General features: G+C 32.1%; 1 protein-coding gene across 1 annotated transcript; it reads right to left on the reverse strand.

Moving 5' to 3' along the window:
• Window positions 1-2,245: 2,245 nt before the first annotated feature.
• LOC137625437 (uncharacterized) lies at window positions 2,246-13,781 on the reverse strand. The gene is made up of 3 exons (XM_068356346.1): window positions 11,603-13,781; window positions 10,365-10,990; window positions 2,246-2,404 (listed from the first exon to the last, which is right to left on the reverse strand). The coding sequence occupies exons 1-3, from the start codon at window positions 13,779-13,781 to the stop codon at window positions 2,246-2,248; spliced, it is 2,964 nt and encodes a 987-aa protein (XP_068212447.1).
• Between the last annotated feature and the right edge of the window lie 1,530 nt (window positions 13,782-15,311).

The raw sequence follows: 15,311 nt of genomic DNA on the forward strand, positions 1-15,311 counted from the left end.
GCTGATGACCTTTTGTTTTTTGAAGGGAAATTGTTAGTGACTTGTTTTAAGTATGTTTAAGATGAGAATTGATAATGGTTGTACGTAAGTATTAGAAAGATAATGATGGTATTGAAATTATTGATAGTAATAATAATAATAATAATAATAACGATAACAATAATATATATGAATTTTGATGATGATTTAAAAGTTTATGAGTGTTATTACTGCTTGTTTAATGCTTAACCTTATTGTTTATCCCTATTACATTATCTCTATTATAAATACTATTGGATTTGTTATTGTTTTGACAAATTAAAAGATCAACAAACAGTAATAAAATTTTTAATCGGATTAAAAAAAAATTATAAAATATTTCGAAATAAAAATAAATAAGACTATTTCGAACTTAAAGTCTCAGTGGTTTATTACAGGAGGGGGTCAGTTTGGGGGGCTTTTAGTGGGGTGGGGGTGTTAAAAGGAGTCTTTGCAGAGTCTTAACATCTAAAATGAAAAATTCTTTACGGCCCAATAACAGGTTTATCGTACCTAAGAGCGAGAATGCCGGTGTATTACACCGTGTCGTCGACGGAAATTGCGAGATTAAACAGTTTTATTTGGGCTTCGGTCGCATAAAAACGTTTGATAAATAGCCTGAAACAAATTGCTTTTGTCATAAAAGCAAATGTTTAAGAAGGTTCGTAAGTTAATTACGAGGTTGCTGTGGGCTGTCTGAAATGTCCCTTGTCTGGCGTTCTGCTGGACGGGAGGTCGAGACCCGCTTAAATTTAATAGTTTCTTTTAGTGTCTTGAATCTCATCATCCTTGTGAGGTAAGGATGTGGTTTTAGGGGAGACTATAGGTCTACCTGCTGAGTCATCAGTAGACATTGTCTGGCACTCCCTGGTCCTAATGTGGGTGGAAAGGGAGCTTTGGCGCTGATCATATGAATATATGGTTAGCCTGTAGAGTATTGTCAATGTCCCTTGCCTCTGCCTTTCATGAGCAGCCTTTAAACCTTAAAGAAAGACTAATGAATATTTTTCAAGTTTTCTTCAAAGTCAAGTAAGATTTGGATGAAAGCCGATTAAATAACCATAGCATTTTTTGTGTAATGTTATAATATTATTTTGAAGCTTAAGTAAAATTAAAGTGGAAAGAGTAAATGTCAGAAATTAAAGTATTTTAAAGCTTAAATTAGACGACAAGAGAAAATGCCGGGAAGAGAATAATGAATTAGCACGGGCTCTTTCTCGTAACAGACAAGTCCAAAATGGAAAACAAGAATTTCGAACAAAAATTAATGGTTTAACTATGAAGGAAGCTAGATGAACAACCTTTTAAAAGAGGGAAGGCTATAATCTTTATATCCTCTATCTTTCTAAATCTTATACAATCTTATTTTCGTGCGGAAATTTGAAGGATTCAAATATATTCGCGATAATGTACGGTACATTAAGTTATAATTTTTCCCCATATAGTAAAGAGCAAGTGTCTAGCTATATACATTTCTTTCCGGTCACGATCCGGCGTTATTACCAGACCTATAACTGCTCGGTCTAGCCCTTTCCCCTCGGGTAAGGGGAGAGGAATTAGTCATACTCTGGTGAGGGGGTCACTCACACTAGTAATATAGAAATAAACCAATTTATATCATGAGTCTATGATGTATCATACCATGATTTATTCAAATAGAAATAATTCTATCAATTTCAATCCTCATAATACTGAATATGATACCGAAATAATTGATTAAATTAACATTAAGAAAACAAACAAGTAACAGAGTTCTCATAATGGACACCCTCCCAATCAGAGTTGCCAGGTTGCCCATTTTATCAGGCCAAAAAACCTAAAATTTAGCCTTTTTGAAATTGCTTGCCCTTTAGTAATATCATGAAAAAAAGGTGGGCTTAAATACTATATATTTGGCCTTTTTCTACTAATGGTTTGGCCTTTTAATGCTACAATTGATTAGAGGTTGACCTTTTCTCATTTAGTAAACCTAGCAACGCTGCTACCAATGCAACAATGTCATCCAGTTTATGTAGTTAATATCGTTGTTTATTAAGCCACTAATGGGTCTTGTGTTCCCCCGACATCTGCGCTAAGGAGGTTTCGGGCAATTCCCATTAAGGTATATAATAAACTCGCTTAATAACCCGTCTGAAATTAGGATCCAGAGGGCACTGTATAGCTAATGGGAGTCTTAAGATGATGATGATGACAATAATAGTAATAATTATTGATTTGATAACTTGGTTTAATCCTTCTTGGCTTCTTTTTCTTCCTCCTCTTCTTCTTTCCCTGTAGTATCTTCTTCTTCTTCTTCTTCTTCTTCTTCTTCTTCTTCTTCTGTTATCCCTACATTAAAGGGTTGGTTGCCTGATGCACCCTCTTCAATGTCTTCTCGACTGTTACTCTTCAAAGATGTGATGTTCTTAACACAATTACCCGTAATTTGTTGAAAGATGGTGATTAAGAATCGCAAATAACATCAGTTTGAAATATTTTCGTGCTGAAATCTGAATGATTCAAGTATTTTCTTGCTTAAATCTGAAGGATTCAAGCATTTTCGTGATTAAATCTGAAGGATTCAAGTATTTTCGTGATGAAATCTGAAGGATTCAAGTATTTTCTGGAAGAAATATGAATGATTCAAGTATTTTTGTGATGAAATCTGAATGACTCAAATATTTTCGTGATGAAATCTGAATCATTTAAGTATATTCATGTTTAAATGTAAATAATTCAAGTATTTTCGTGCAGAAATCCGAATGATTCAAATATTTTCGTGATGAAATCCGAAGGATTCAAGTATTTTCGTGAGGAAATCTGAATGATTCTAGTATTTTCGGGAGGAAATCTAATGATTCAAGTATTTTCGTGCAAAAATCTGAATGATTTAAGTATTTTCGTGTTTAAATCTGAACAAATCAAGTATTTTTGTGACGAAATATGAATGATTCAAATATTTTCGTGATGAAATTTGAATGATTCAAGCATTTTCGTTTTTAAATCTGAATAATTCAAGTTTTTTCGTGATGAAATCTGAATGATTCAAGTTTTTGCGTGATGAAATCTGAATGATTCAAGTATTTATGCTGAAGTTTGAAAAATTCCAATATTTTCGCTCTGGGATATGAAAGATTCAATTATTCTCTTGCTGAAATTTTAATGATTCAAGTATTTTAGCTCTGAAATCTGATTGATTCAAGTATTTATGTGCTAAATTATGAAAAATTCAAGTATTTTCCTGCGGAAATCTGTACAATTCAAGTATTTCCATGCTTAAATTCGAATAATTCAAATATTTTTGTGCTGAAATCTGAATGACTGTAGAATTTTCGTGTTGAAATATAAATGATTCACGTGCTTTCCTTGAAAATTTGCATTATTAAAGTATTTTCGTGTTGAAAACTTAATGATTTAAGTATTTTCGTGTAGAAATAAAAAAGATTAGAATATTTTTCTGTTGAAGTTTGGACAAATTAAGTATTTTTGTGCTGAAATCTGAGTGATTCAAGTATTAATTTGTTGAAATCTGAATGATTCAAGTATTATCGTGTTGAAATTTGAATGATTCAAGTATTATCGTCCTGAAATCTGAATGATTCAAGTATTATCGTGCTGAAATCTGAATGATTCAAGTATTATCGTGCTGAAATCTGAATGATTCAAGTATTATCGTGCTGAAATCTGAATGATTCAAGTATTATCGTGCTGAAATCTGAATGATTCAAGTATTATCGTGTTGAAATCTGAATGATTCAAGTATTATCGTGCTGAAATCTGAATGATTCAAGTATTATCGTGCTGAAATCTGAATGATTCAAGTATTATCGTGCTGAAATCTGAATGATTCAAGTATTATCGTGCTGAAATCTGAACGAATTAAGTATTCTGAATTGTTCAAGCATTTTCGTGATGAACTCAGAATCATCCATATTCAAACACGGATTGGGATACCTAATACACGGTGTCAAATAACCCCGTTAATGTTTCAGAATTTTATTTATGTGAAATGTTTAATGAACGAAATTTTTTTCATGTAAAATGTTAAGTAATTTAGATTTTTATCTATTTGAGGACGTTCATTATTTTTTGCTTATCCATTTTATATATGTTGTGATTGGCCAACGAAAGTATTTGAAGTTTTATTCATTAAGATACATTATTTTATTTTCGTAAAATACGGTATTTTATATTTGTGAAATACAGTATTTCACATGTAAAATACAGTATTTTAAGTTTATAAAATGCAATATTTTAAATTAGTAAAATACAGTATTTCATATTTGTAAAATACAGTATTTTATACTTGTAAATTTTAGTATTTATATTTGCGAAATACTGTATTTTATATTAGTAAAATACGTTATTTTAGATATGCAACATACTGTATTTCAATTTTGTGAAATGTATTATTGAATTTTTGCAGAATACAGTAATTCAGAAAATAGATTACTCCAAAATATCCCAACTCAAAATGTTTTAGCAATCCCAATCCTAATTTAAAAAATACACTAAAGATATATAAAAAAATATTCCATCTAAGATTTGAAAAAGTCTATTAAAGATACCATTAAAGAATTCTTAATCCAAACGTAATTAAGAAATATACTTCAAAGAGACTGTCATTCACAGTCCAACGGGGTCCACATTTCCGACCTAAAAGGGTTTATACCTTATGGAAGGATTTCCTTTGGTAAATGAAATGGGGCAATTCCATATACCGAGATCAAGGGGCAAATTACACACCAAGGTAATGTGACCTGATTTCAAGGGGTAAATTACATGCCAAGTTAATGTGACCTGATTTCAAGGGGTAAATTACATGTCAAGTTAATGTGACCTGATTTCGAGGGGTAAATTGCATAGCAAAGTAATGTGACCAAAATTATTACGTATTTCTTATCTGAGTTTACAGTTTATTACTTGTAAGATTCTGTAAAAAGAATCAAAATTCAGAATTATGTTAAAAATCCGATAAGAAATTTCAGAATTTTGTAATGCATCGTGAAAATGACACATCCGGTAAAAATATTTCAGAATTTTTTTGAAAAATCGGGTAAAAAAATTCAGAATTATGTTAAAAATCCGATAAAAAATTTAAAAATTTTTTAATGCATCGTGAAAATGACACATCCGGTAAAATATTTCAGAATTTTGTGATGAATTCGATAACAAATTTCAGAATTTTGTGACAAATCCGAAAAAAAATTCAAGAATATTGTGACATATCTTATAAAAAATTTCAGGATTTTTGTAATGCATCGTGAAAATTATAAATCCGGTAAAAGAATTTCAGAATTTCGAAATTCATCGCGAAAATGACAAATCAGTAACTGGGATCTCTCTCTCTCTCTCTCTCTCTCTCTCTCTCTCTCTCTCTCTCTGTCTATTCGCGTAACACTATTAACCTTTAATTATGGAATATCCCTCAGTTAAGTATTTATAAGGTCTCTATTATTCTATATGCATTAACTCTCTCTTCTCTCTCTCTCTCTCTCTCTCTCTCTCTCTCTCTCTCTCTCTCTCTCTCTCTGGACTAAGTCCAATTTAATACGGCGTCCAATTCTGGGCTCTAAATATCCAGAAGGATATAGATAGCCTGGAAGCAGTACAAGCTAGGGCTACCAAATTAGTTCGAACACTAAAGGCAATTTGGATACAGACGGAGGATGGAACGTTTGAACTTATTTGATCTACAAACTCGACGACTTCATAAACCCTAACCTTCGCACATGGTTCTCAAAGGTCAAGGTCAAAGGTCAAAGTCAAAGTTGAGCAAATGGTCGACCAACTTAACCTTAACCCTAACCTCAAGTTCGCACATGGATGTCACACAGACTTCATATCCCCCTACGGTCTAAATTGATTCTGGGAAAGGCAAGCTGGTTTCTGGAAAAAAGCTGCCGTGCTGGAGGTCTGCACTCTCAGAGTGCTTTTCTAGTTTTTATATTTAATATGCCTCTGTAAATTGTTGTTATTTTTCCAAAAATTGACTGAGAATGCTTTATTTTATATTTTAAGGTCAGCTGAATGAATTTGAAAATAAAAGGATTAAACATAAGCTCTTTTATTCACTTGAAAGCAATGTTAATGCATTATTCATATATGCACATTTATGTTCCATCAACTATTTAGATAAAGTTTTGCTTGTCCAAATAATAATAATTTTGTAAATTTTAGTAATTTTCGTGTTAATAATAATAATAATAGTAATACTAATGATAATAATAATAATTTAATAATGACAATAATAATAATAATAATAATTTAATAATGATAATAATATTTATCATTTTAATTTTAACAACAACATCAACAATAACAATAACATTACCATTACCATTACCATTAACAATAATAATAATAATAATAATAATAATAATAATAATAATAATAATAATAATATGATTTTCCTTCATATCTGCTTCACATAATGATTGTTTTATGAGTAATATATATATATATATTTGTTTTTAAACTGACGAACGAATATGCCAATTGAAACTCCTAAAAATCCTTCAAATATCCCATAAACAGAAGATTAATACTAGTAAAATCGCGCTTTAATCTAGCTCTTATCAGCTCTGGCCAGACTTTGCTTCAAAATCCTTTTAAAAAGAGGTCAAACATGATCATTAATGATGGAATCTCGGGTTATTTTGGGCCTCCGGGAAAATGGTGAATTAAATTGAATGGTTATGATATGAAGTTGAAAGTTCTTTAAACATATCTTTTAACAGGCATTTAAACATATTTTGTCGGGCATTTAAACATATCCTTTAACAGGCATTTAGACATATCTTTTATCATGCATTTAAACATATCTTTTATCGGGCATTTAAACATCTTTTAACCTATTTTTAAGATTTTTTAACATGCATTCAAACATATCCTTTAACATGCATTTAATCATATTTTAACATGCATTTAAACATATCTTGTAACCTGTATTTAAACATATCTTTTAACCTGCATTTAAACATATCTTTTAACATGTATTTAAATAATATTTTTAACATGCATTTAAACATATCTTTTAATATACATTTAAACATATCTTTTAACATGCATTTAAACATATTTTTTTAACATGCATTTAAACATATAATTAAACATATTCGTTAACATGCTTTTAAACATATCTTTTAACATGCTTTTATACACATCATTTAGCATGTTCTTATGCTTATTTTAACATGTTTTTATACATATCTTTTAACATGCTTTTCTTCTTATTTTTAACAGGTTTTTTTACGTGTAATTTAATATGTGGTTATGCTTATTTTAACATGATTTTAAACATATTTTAACATGCTTTTAAACATATCGTTTACCATGTTCGTATGCTTATTTTAACATGATATTATCCATATGCTTTAACATACTTTTGTACATACAATTTAACGTGATTTTTTACATGTAATTTTATATGCTCTTATGGTTATTTTAACATGGTTTTATACATATCTTTTGCTATGGTTTAAAATATATCTTTTAACAGGCTTTTACACATATCTTTTAACATGTTTCTATATCTATCATTTAACATACTTTTATAATTATTTTAACATTGTTGTTATACATATCTTTTAACATGTTTTTAAACATATCTTTTAACATGCTTTCATACATATCTTTCAACATGTTTTGTACATATTTAACATGCTGTAATTCTCATTTTAACATGCTTTTATACATCTCTTTTAACATGCTTTTATACATCTCTTTTAACATGCTGCTATACATATCTTATAAACTGGTTTTATACATATATTTTATCGACAATGAATAAGAAATTTGATTAGTCTGGAATATTAGATAAGTATTGAGTAAATAAATCTGCTTAATTTTCAAATCGTTTGTACAATATAAGTAAATGATTTTCATAATAAGCATTTTTGACGATATAGCAGAGTGAAAAGAGCTTTGAAAAATATTAGTATGTTCCCAGAGCAAAATGAATATCAATAAATACTGTCTGGGAAATAAATGAGATTTATTTTTCAAGGAGTCTTAACGTTATTAAACTCGTTTCTCAAGTGGTTTTCCATTCATTGTTGGTATTATTTATATGTGCCGTTATTTCCTCTGGTTGAATCGGTGGAACTTCAAAAGTTCAAACTTGCAGCGAAGGTTTCTATGTTGAACAGACTGATATAAGTCTCTTTTTGTAGGTTGTTTATGAAAAATCTATTTTAATGTTATTGATGTTCTTAAAATATGTTATTTTGATTGTTCATTACTTCTCTTTGTTTATTTATATCGTTATTTCCTTTCCTCACTTGGCTATTTTGCCCTGTTGGAGCCCTTGGGCTTATAACATCTTGCTTTTCCAACTTGGGTTGCAGCTTAGCTTTTAATCATAATAATAACTAGGAAAACATTCTGAGAATGTAGACCTCCGCCACTGCATCTCATTTCTCGAAACTAGCTTGCCTTTCACAGAATCAATTTAGACCGTAGGCGTATTTGAAGACTGTGTGGCAACCATGTGCGAACTTGGGGTTAAGTTGGTCGATCATTTGCTCGACTTTGACTTTGATCTTGACCTTGACCTTTGACCTAGGACTTTCAAAATTAAATTACTTCCACGTCTCAACATAACACTCAATTCCTATATGTTAAATTGTGGCCTGGAAGTTGCTCATAATCAAATAGAGACAAGCGGACAAACAGGGGCGAGAACATAACCTCCTCCCTACTTCGTTGGCGAAGGTTATAATAATAACAATAATAATAATATGTCGAGTTATGGTCTTTAGATTTTATATGCCATGAACTCTGGTTCTTTTAAAAACATATTAGACTGTTCACTTTTAAGTTTCCTTGTTTAATATTTTGATATAAAGGTATAACATGAAAAATTCTATTAACTTGAAATATATTTACAAACTGAAACTAAACAAAATTAACAAACTTCATGTTTAACACCAGGAATCATAATAATACATAGATATATTGAACATCTAGCACGTATAATCAGGATCAGGAAAAGTACTGCACTTGATTACAGTCTGACGAAGAATCACTTGTGTCAGGATGAAATATTTCAAGATCCAATGACCAAGAGTCTAAGGTTTAGGACCAAGTATGCAGAAGATTGATCCAGGTCTAAGGACTAATCCAGGTCTAAGGACTGATCCAGGTCTAAGGACTGATCCAGGTCTAAGGACTGATCCAGGTCTAAGGACTGATCCAGGTCTAAGGACTGATCCAGGTCTAAGGACTGATCCAGGTCTAAGGACTAATCCAGGTCTAAGGACTAATCCAGGTCTAAGGACTAATCCAGGTCTAAGGACTAATCCAGGTCTAAGGACTAATCCAGGTCTAAGGACTAATCCAGGTCTAAGGACTAATCCAGGTCTAAGGACTAATCCAGGTCTAAGGACTAATCCAAATAAACAGAAATAACTTCTTTAGTCCATGGAGTGAAAACATAGCCAAGAGATGGCAGCACAGCATTCCTCGACAAACCCCCCTACTAAGTTTGAACGACAGGCAACAAAAAAAAAAAACTATATGCATCTACTGATCATATCTGAACACACATTATCAGACCCTCTTATGTATTCGATAAAGAAAGAATATGGTTGCAAACTTAATGCCCAACGCATAAGGCGGTCATTCTTATTTTTCATACTACTAAGATACTTAAGAGGTGCATGATCAGTTTGAAGAACAAATTCTTTGCCATACAAAAATTCTTTAAATCTTTCTATTCCCCAAACAATAGCAAACAGTTCTTTTTCAATAGTAGAGTAATTTAATTCAGATTTATTTAATTTCCTACCTGCATAGCAAACTGGTTTAAACACACCATCATGATCCTGCAATATAACAGCACCCAAACCATGATAAGACGCATCTGTTCGCAAATAAAACTTCTTTTCTACATCAGGCAACATCAAGATAGGAGATTTTACAAGATGAGCTTTAAGATCATTGAAACATTTAAGTTGATTATCAGACCAATTCAATTTATTACTACAGTTTTTCTTCAATAAATCATTAATTGGAGCAGACAAAATGGAAAAGTTTGGAATAAATCTGTTGTAATATCCTAATGTTCCCATAAATGAACGTAAGTCCTTCTTTGTTGTTGGAACAGGCATATTAACAATATCATCTACTCTGGACCTAATAGGTGATAAACAGTTATTTCCTAGTTTATACCCAAGATACTTTATTTCATTGAATGCAAAGAAACATTTATCAGGACCAGCTGTTAGGCCATGGTCACGAAGTCTTGAAAGAACTAACTTAATATGATTAAGATGATTACTCCAGGATTTACTGAAAATAACAATGTTATCAAAATAACAAGATACATTTGCTAATCCTGACAACACTTTTCGCATCAATCTCACGAATGTTGCACATGCGGTTTTAAGACCAAATGGCATCACTTTAAACTCCATTAACCCATACTTGGTAGAAAAAGCTGTAAATTTCATAGCTCTAGGATCTAATGGAACCTGCCAGTACCCCTTACATAGGTCTAATTCAGTAAAATATTTAGCGCCATTCATTTTATGTAAATCGTCATTTATACTAGGCATCGGTTCTGCATCAAATTCAGAATATTTATTAAGAGCTCTAAAATCAACACATAAACGTATACTTCCATTAGGTTTCCGTACAATAACAACGGGTGAACAATAATCAGAAGTTGAAGGTTGAATAATATCCATATCAATCATTCTATCTACCTCCTTATTGAATTCATCGAGCAAACTTAAAGGAATTGGGTAATTCTTAGCTCTGATTGGTTCATCACTTTGCAATTTTATATTATGAGAAATAGTCTTAGTACGACCAGGTGTATCACTCATGACGTCTGTAAATGACTTCAATAAACCTTCAAGATCATTAATTTTATCATATGACAAAGATTCACAAAAGTTATAATTACCAGAGTCTTCATCTCTTGATGGCAATTCACAACAATGATTGTCAGTAATGGCAATAACAGGCTGTACTTCAGCTTGAAGAGCTGAAAACAAATTTGATGAATTTAAAAGATCATTTACTTCTTGTTGAATTACACTAACCTTAGATCTTCTATGATAAGTCTTAAGCATATTTGCATGATATAACTTTAATCTATTTCCTACTTTGACATAGTAATCAACACCATTAGAATGGACATCAGTGATTATATATGGACCTTTCCATTGCATAAGGAATTTATTTGAACTATTTGGAAGCATAACCAAAACTTCATCATTAACTTTGAATTTACGAGAGGTGGTTTTCTTATCAAAATACTCTTTATATTTCTTGGCACTAACCTTGGCATTATTTACTGCAACTTCAGCCATGCTCTGCAATTTATCTCTAAGGTTAATTATGTATTGATAACTAGTAGTTAATTCTCCATCAATACTATTATTAGATACCAATTCATGCAAAATATGTAATGGACCTCTTACATTTCGACCGTACAGCAATTCAAAAGGACTGAACTTTAAACTATCATTTGGAATTTCACGATATGCAAATAAGGCAACATTAATGTATTTATCCCATTCATTCGGATTATCAATACAAATTTTCTTTAGCATATTTTTCAAAGTTCCATTCATACGTTCAACCATTCCGTTACAAGATGCATGATAAGGACTGGTGTAAATGGCTTTGATACTTAATAATTTATTAATTTCAGACATAAGATCAGACTTGAATTGAGTGCCACGATCACTAAGGATTTCTTTGGGTATACCAACTCTACAAAATATCTCCATTAATGCCTCCGCTACAGAAACTGTATCAATATTGCGTAAAGCAACTGCTTCGGGATACCGAGTAGCCATATCTATCACCGTAAGAATATACTTATGACCTTTCTTAGTACAAGGAGTGATAGGACCAACTAGATCAATAGCAATACGTGAAAAAGGTTCATTCACAATGGGCATTGGCACTAAAGGTACTTTCTTTGGTTTACTGCTGAACTTTTGACACGAATGACAAGATTTACAAAATCTATGTATATCTAAGCTTGCCCTCGGCCAATAGAATTTCTGCATGATCTTATCTATAGTCTTACGAGATGAAAAGTATCCCGCCAACAAAGACTCATGTGCTAACTTCATTATTATATTACGGTACTGAACTGGCACAACTAACTGTAATTTTCCCACATCTTCAGGTTTACTACTTTCAAGACACTTGCGATATATTAAATCTCCAACATTTACGTACTTAACTGTCCGACATTTTAAGGTTACACTTTCTTCGTTATCAAGCAACTTACGGATACTAGCAAGTGAAGGACATTCTTTTTGATACTCACTAAATTCATCAGAATTAAGACCATATTCCTTATCCAAAGATTCAAGATTACTAGACATAGGACGCTCCTTTACTTTATCCTTAGCTTTTGCTCTCGTTACAACATTAACGTTAACGTTACGATCAGAAACAAACTCATCACCGTTTATTAAACTTAAACCTGCATCAACATTATGTTTAAGTCCAGGTATAAGACCAATAATGACATCTGCGCAACGTATGGGGGCAACAATAGCTTTAACTTTACCAGAAAAGAATTTAGACTCAACAATTGTATGCACTGTATTTAGGTACAAAGGTCTACCAAGATAGTCATAAACTTTCACTTTTCTGCCACGAGGATAATTTAAAGGTACTAATGTATCTCTAACAACCACGGTATTGCACCCAGTATCAAAAACTATCTCAACTGACTGGTCAAAAATCTTTCCATCGGTATCAGTTACACAATTATGCAATTTTTCTTCACGGCCAAGTACTACACCTATTTTAGGCACTACTTTATCAGATTTCTTATTTAATTTGTACACAGGGCAATTAGGACGAATATGACCAACTTCACCACAATGATGACATTTAACATTAGAATCAGATTTAGTTACCGAATTCGAAACTTTAGGAGACTTTGAAATATTATCAGCAAGAGGTTTAGCATGAGGTTTAGAGGGAATCTTATCATTACTCTTACGGCATTTCTTCATACCATGAGCAACTAGATATCTATCTGCACTCTCAGCAAGTTGACATGAATTCTGAAGTGACTGTTCTAGCAAAAATGAACGAAGATCATGAGAACAGCTAGATAACATTTGATCAAAAATCATAAAATCTCTAACAGATTCATAATTTTTCTCTACATTTGCAAGTTCCAACCACTTATCAAAATATTGTCCCAATTTACAATTGAACTGTACAAAACTTTCGTCAGTATCAATAATAGAATCTCTAAACTTCCTTCGATATACATTGGAATTTATGTGAAAAGCTTTAAGCAGAGCTTTCTTAAGTGATACAAAGTTATTGACAATATCGCTAGACAAGCTACAATAAATTTTCAAAGCTCTACCACGCAATAGAGTTCCCAATAACATTGAATAATCATCATCTTTCCATTTGTAAAATTTCGCTAATCTCTCAAAGCGATCTATGTACAAGTCTATTTCGTCTACGGTCTCGTCAAATGGTGGAATTTTAGGCAAAGAAGACCTTAAGGGATCAACAATGGGATTAGGATCTGGAGTGTAATCAGGACTAGATTTCAATTTAAGTAACTCTAATTCATGTTTTCTCTCCTCGTCTGCTTTCTTTCTCTCTCTCTCTAGTTTATCTAACTCACGCTTTGCGACTCTTTCTTCTCTTTCTTCGTCTGCTTTCTTTCGGATCTCGTCATATTCTATCTGAAGCTTTAACTGTCTATGTACAAATTCATCAATTTGAGTACCAGTAAGGCCTTGTTTAATTGCACTGTCAATTAATGGTTTAACATCCATAATGGAAATTAAAAATTTACACACGATAAATAAACATACGTCCAAGTTGTATTCCCTTGAAAACAAGTGAACGACGATTAGAAAATTGCACTACGCGAGTAATCAATCATTGGAAAATTCAAACACTACCTAATAAAGGCGAAGTTTAACTTTGACCCACGCATAAATTATTTAACAGACTGCTAAGAACTAGTCACTTAAACAAGCCCATTATAAAACTAACGCAGTTACATTGTTAGCAAACACCGAATCTCAAAACTAATTCATAATGTATTGCTGTAAACAACTTGCGCAAACAACTTTATAAGTTTAAGAACGTACACAAAAATTAAGCATTTAATCAGATACTCAACCTCTAATTAATGCAATTATAATAATACTAATGCAAAAGTTATTGCAAGCATATAATCAAGATACTTAACCTCTTAATTAACGCTCTATACAAAAACGCATTACAACACAAAAATAAATATTTTAAGTCACAAACAGGACAGCGACATACCACCAGCCACATATTTTCCATAACAAACTCCTTTTTAACAATTTCAAGGTCTTACCTTACTTCCATAGAATCAAAAGGGAAGAAACAAGACTCCATTAGAAACCAACAAATACCTGGGGTCCAAGTCCGACACTTCTCTTATCAAGTCCTGGTACCTACTTAACAAAACAGAAAACAGAATACATTACATTCATGAACAGTTACCCTACTCACTGCGCCAATTGTCGAGTTATGGTCTTTAGATTTTATATGCCATGAACTCTGGTTCTTTTAAAAACATATTAGACTGTTCACTTTTAAGTTTCCTTGTTTAATATTTTGATATAAAGGTATAACATGAAAAATTCTATTAACTTGAAATATATTTACAAACTGAAACTAAACAAAATTAACAAACTTCATGTTTAACACCAGGAATCATAATAATACATAGATATATTGAACATCTAGCACGTATAATCAGGATCAGGAAAAGTACTGCACTTGATTACAGTCTGACGAAGAATCACTTGTGTCAGGATGAAATATTTCAAGATCCAATGACCAAGAGTCTAAGGTTTAGGACCAAGTATGCAGAAGATTGATCCAGGTCTAAGGACTAATCCAGGTCTAAGGACTGATCCAGGTCTAAGGACTGATCCAGGTCTAAGGACTGATCCAGGTCTAAGGACTGATCCAGGTCTAAGGACTGATCCAGGTCTAAGGACTGATCCAGGTCTAAGGACTAATCCAGGTCTAAGGACTAATCCAGGTCTAAGGACTAATCCAGGTCTAAGGACTAATCCAGGTCTAAGGACTAATCCAGGTCTAAGGACTAATCCAGGTCTAAGGACTAATCCAGGTCTAAGGACTAATCCAGGTCTAAGGACTAATCCAGGTCTAAGGACTAATCCAAATAAACAGAAATAACTTCTTTAGTCCATGGAGTGAAAACATAGCCAAGAGATGGCAGCACAGCATTCCTCGAAACTAGCTTGCCTTTCACAGAATCAATTTAGACCGTAGGCGTATTTGAAGACTGTGTGGCA

This window comes from Palaemon carinicauda, chromosome 32, assembly GCF_036898095.1.
Source record: "Palaemon carinicauda isolate YSFRI2023 chromosome 32, ASM3689809v2, whole genome shotgun sequence".
Classification (NCBI taxonomy): Eukaryota; Metazoa; Arthropoda; class Malacostraca; order Decapoda; family Palaemonidae; genus Palaemon; species Palaemon carinicauda.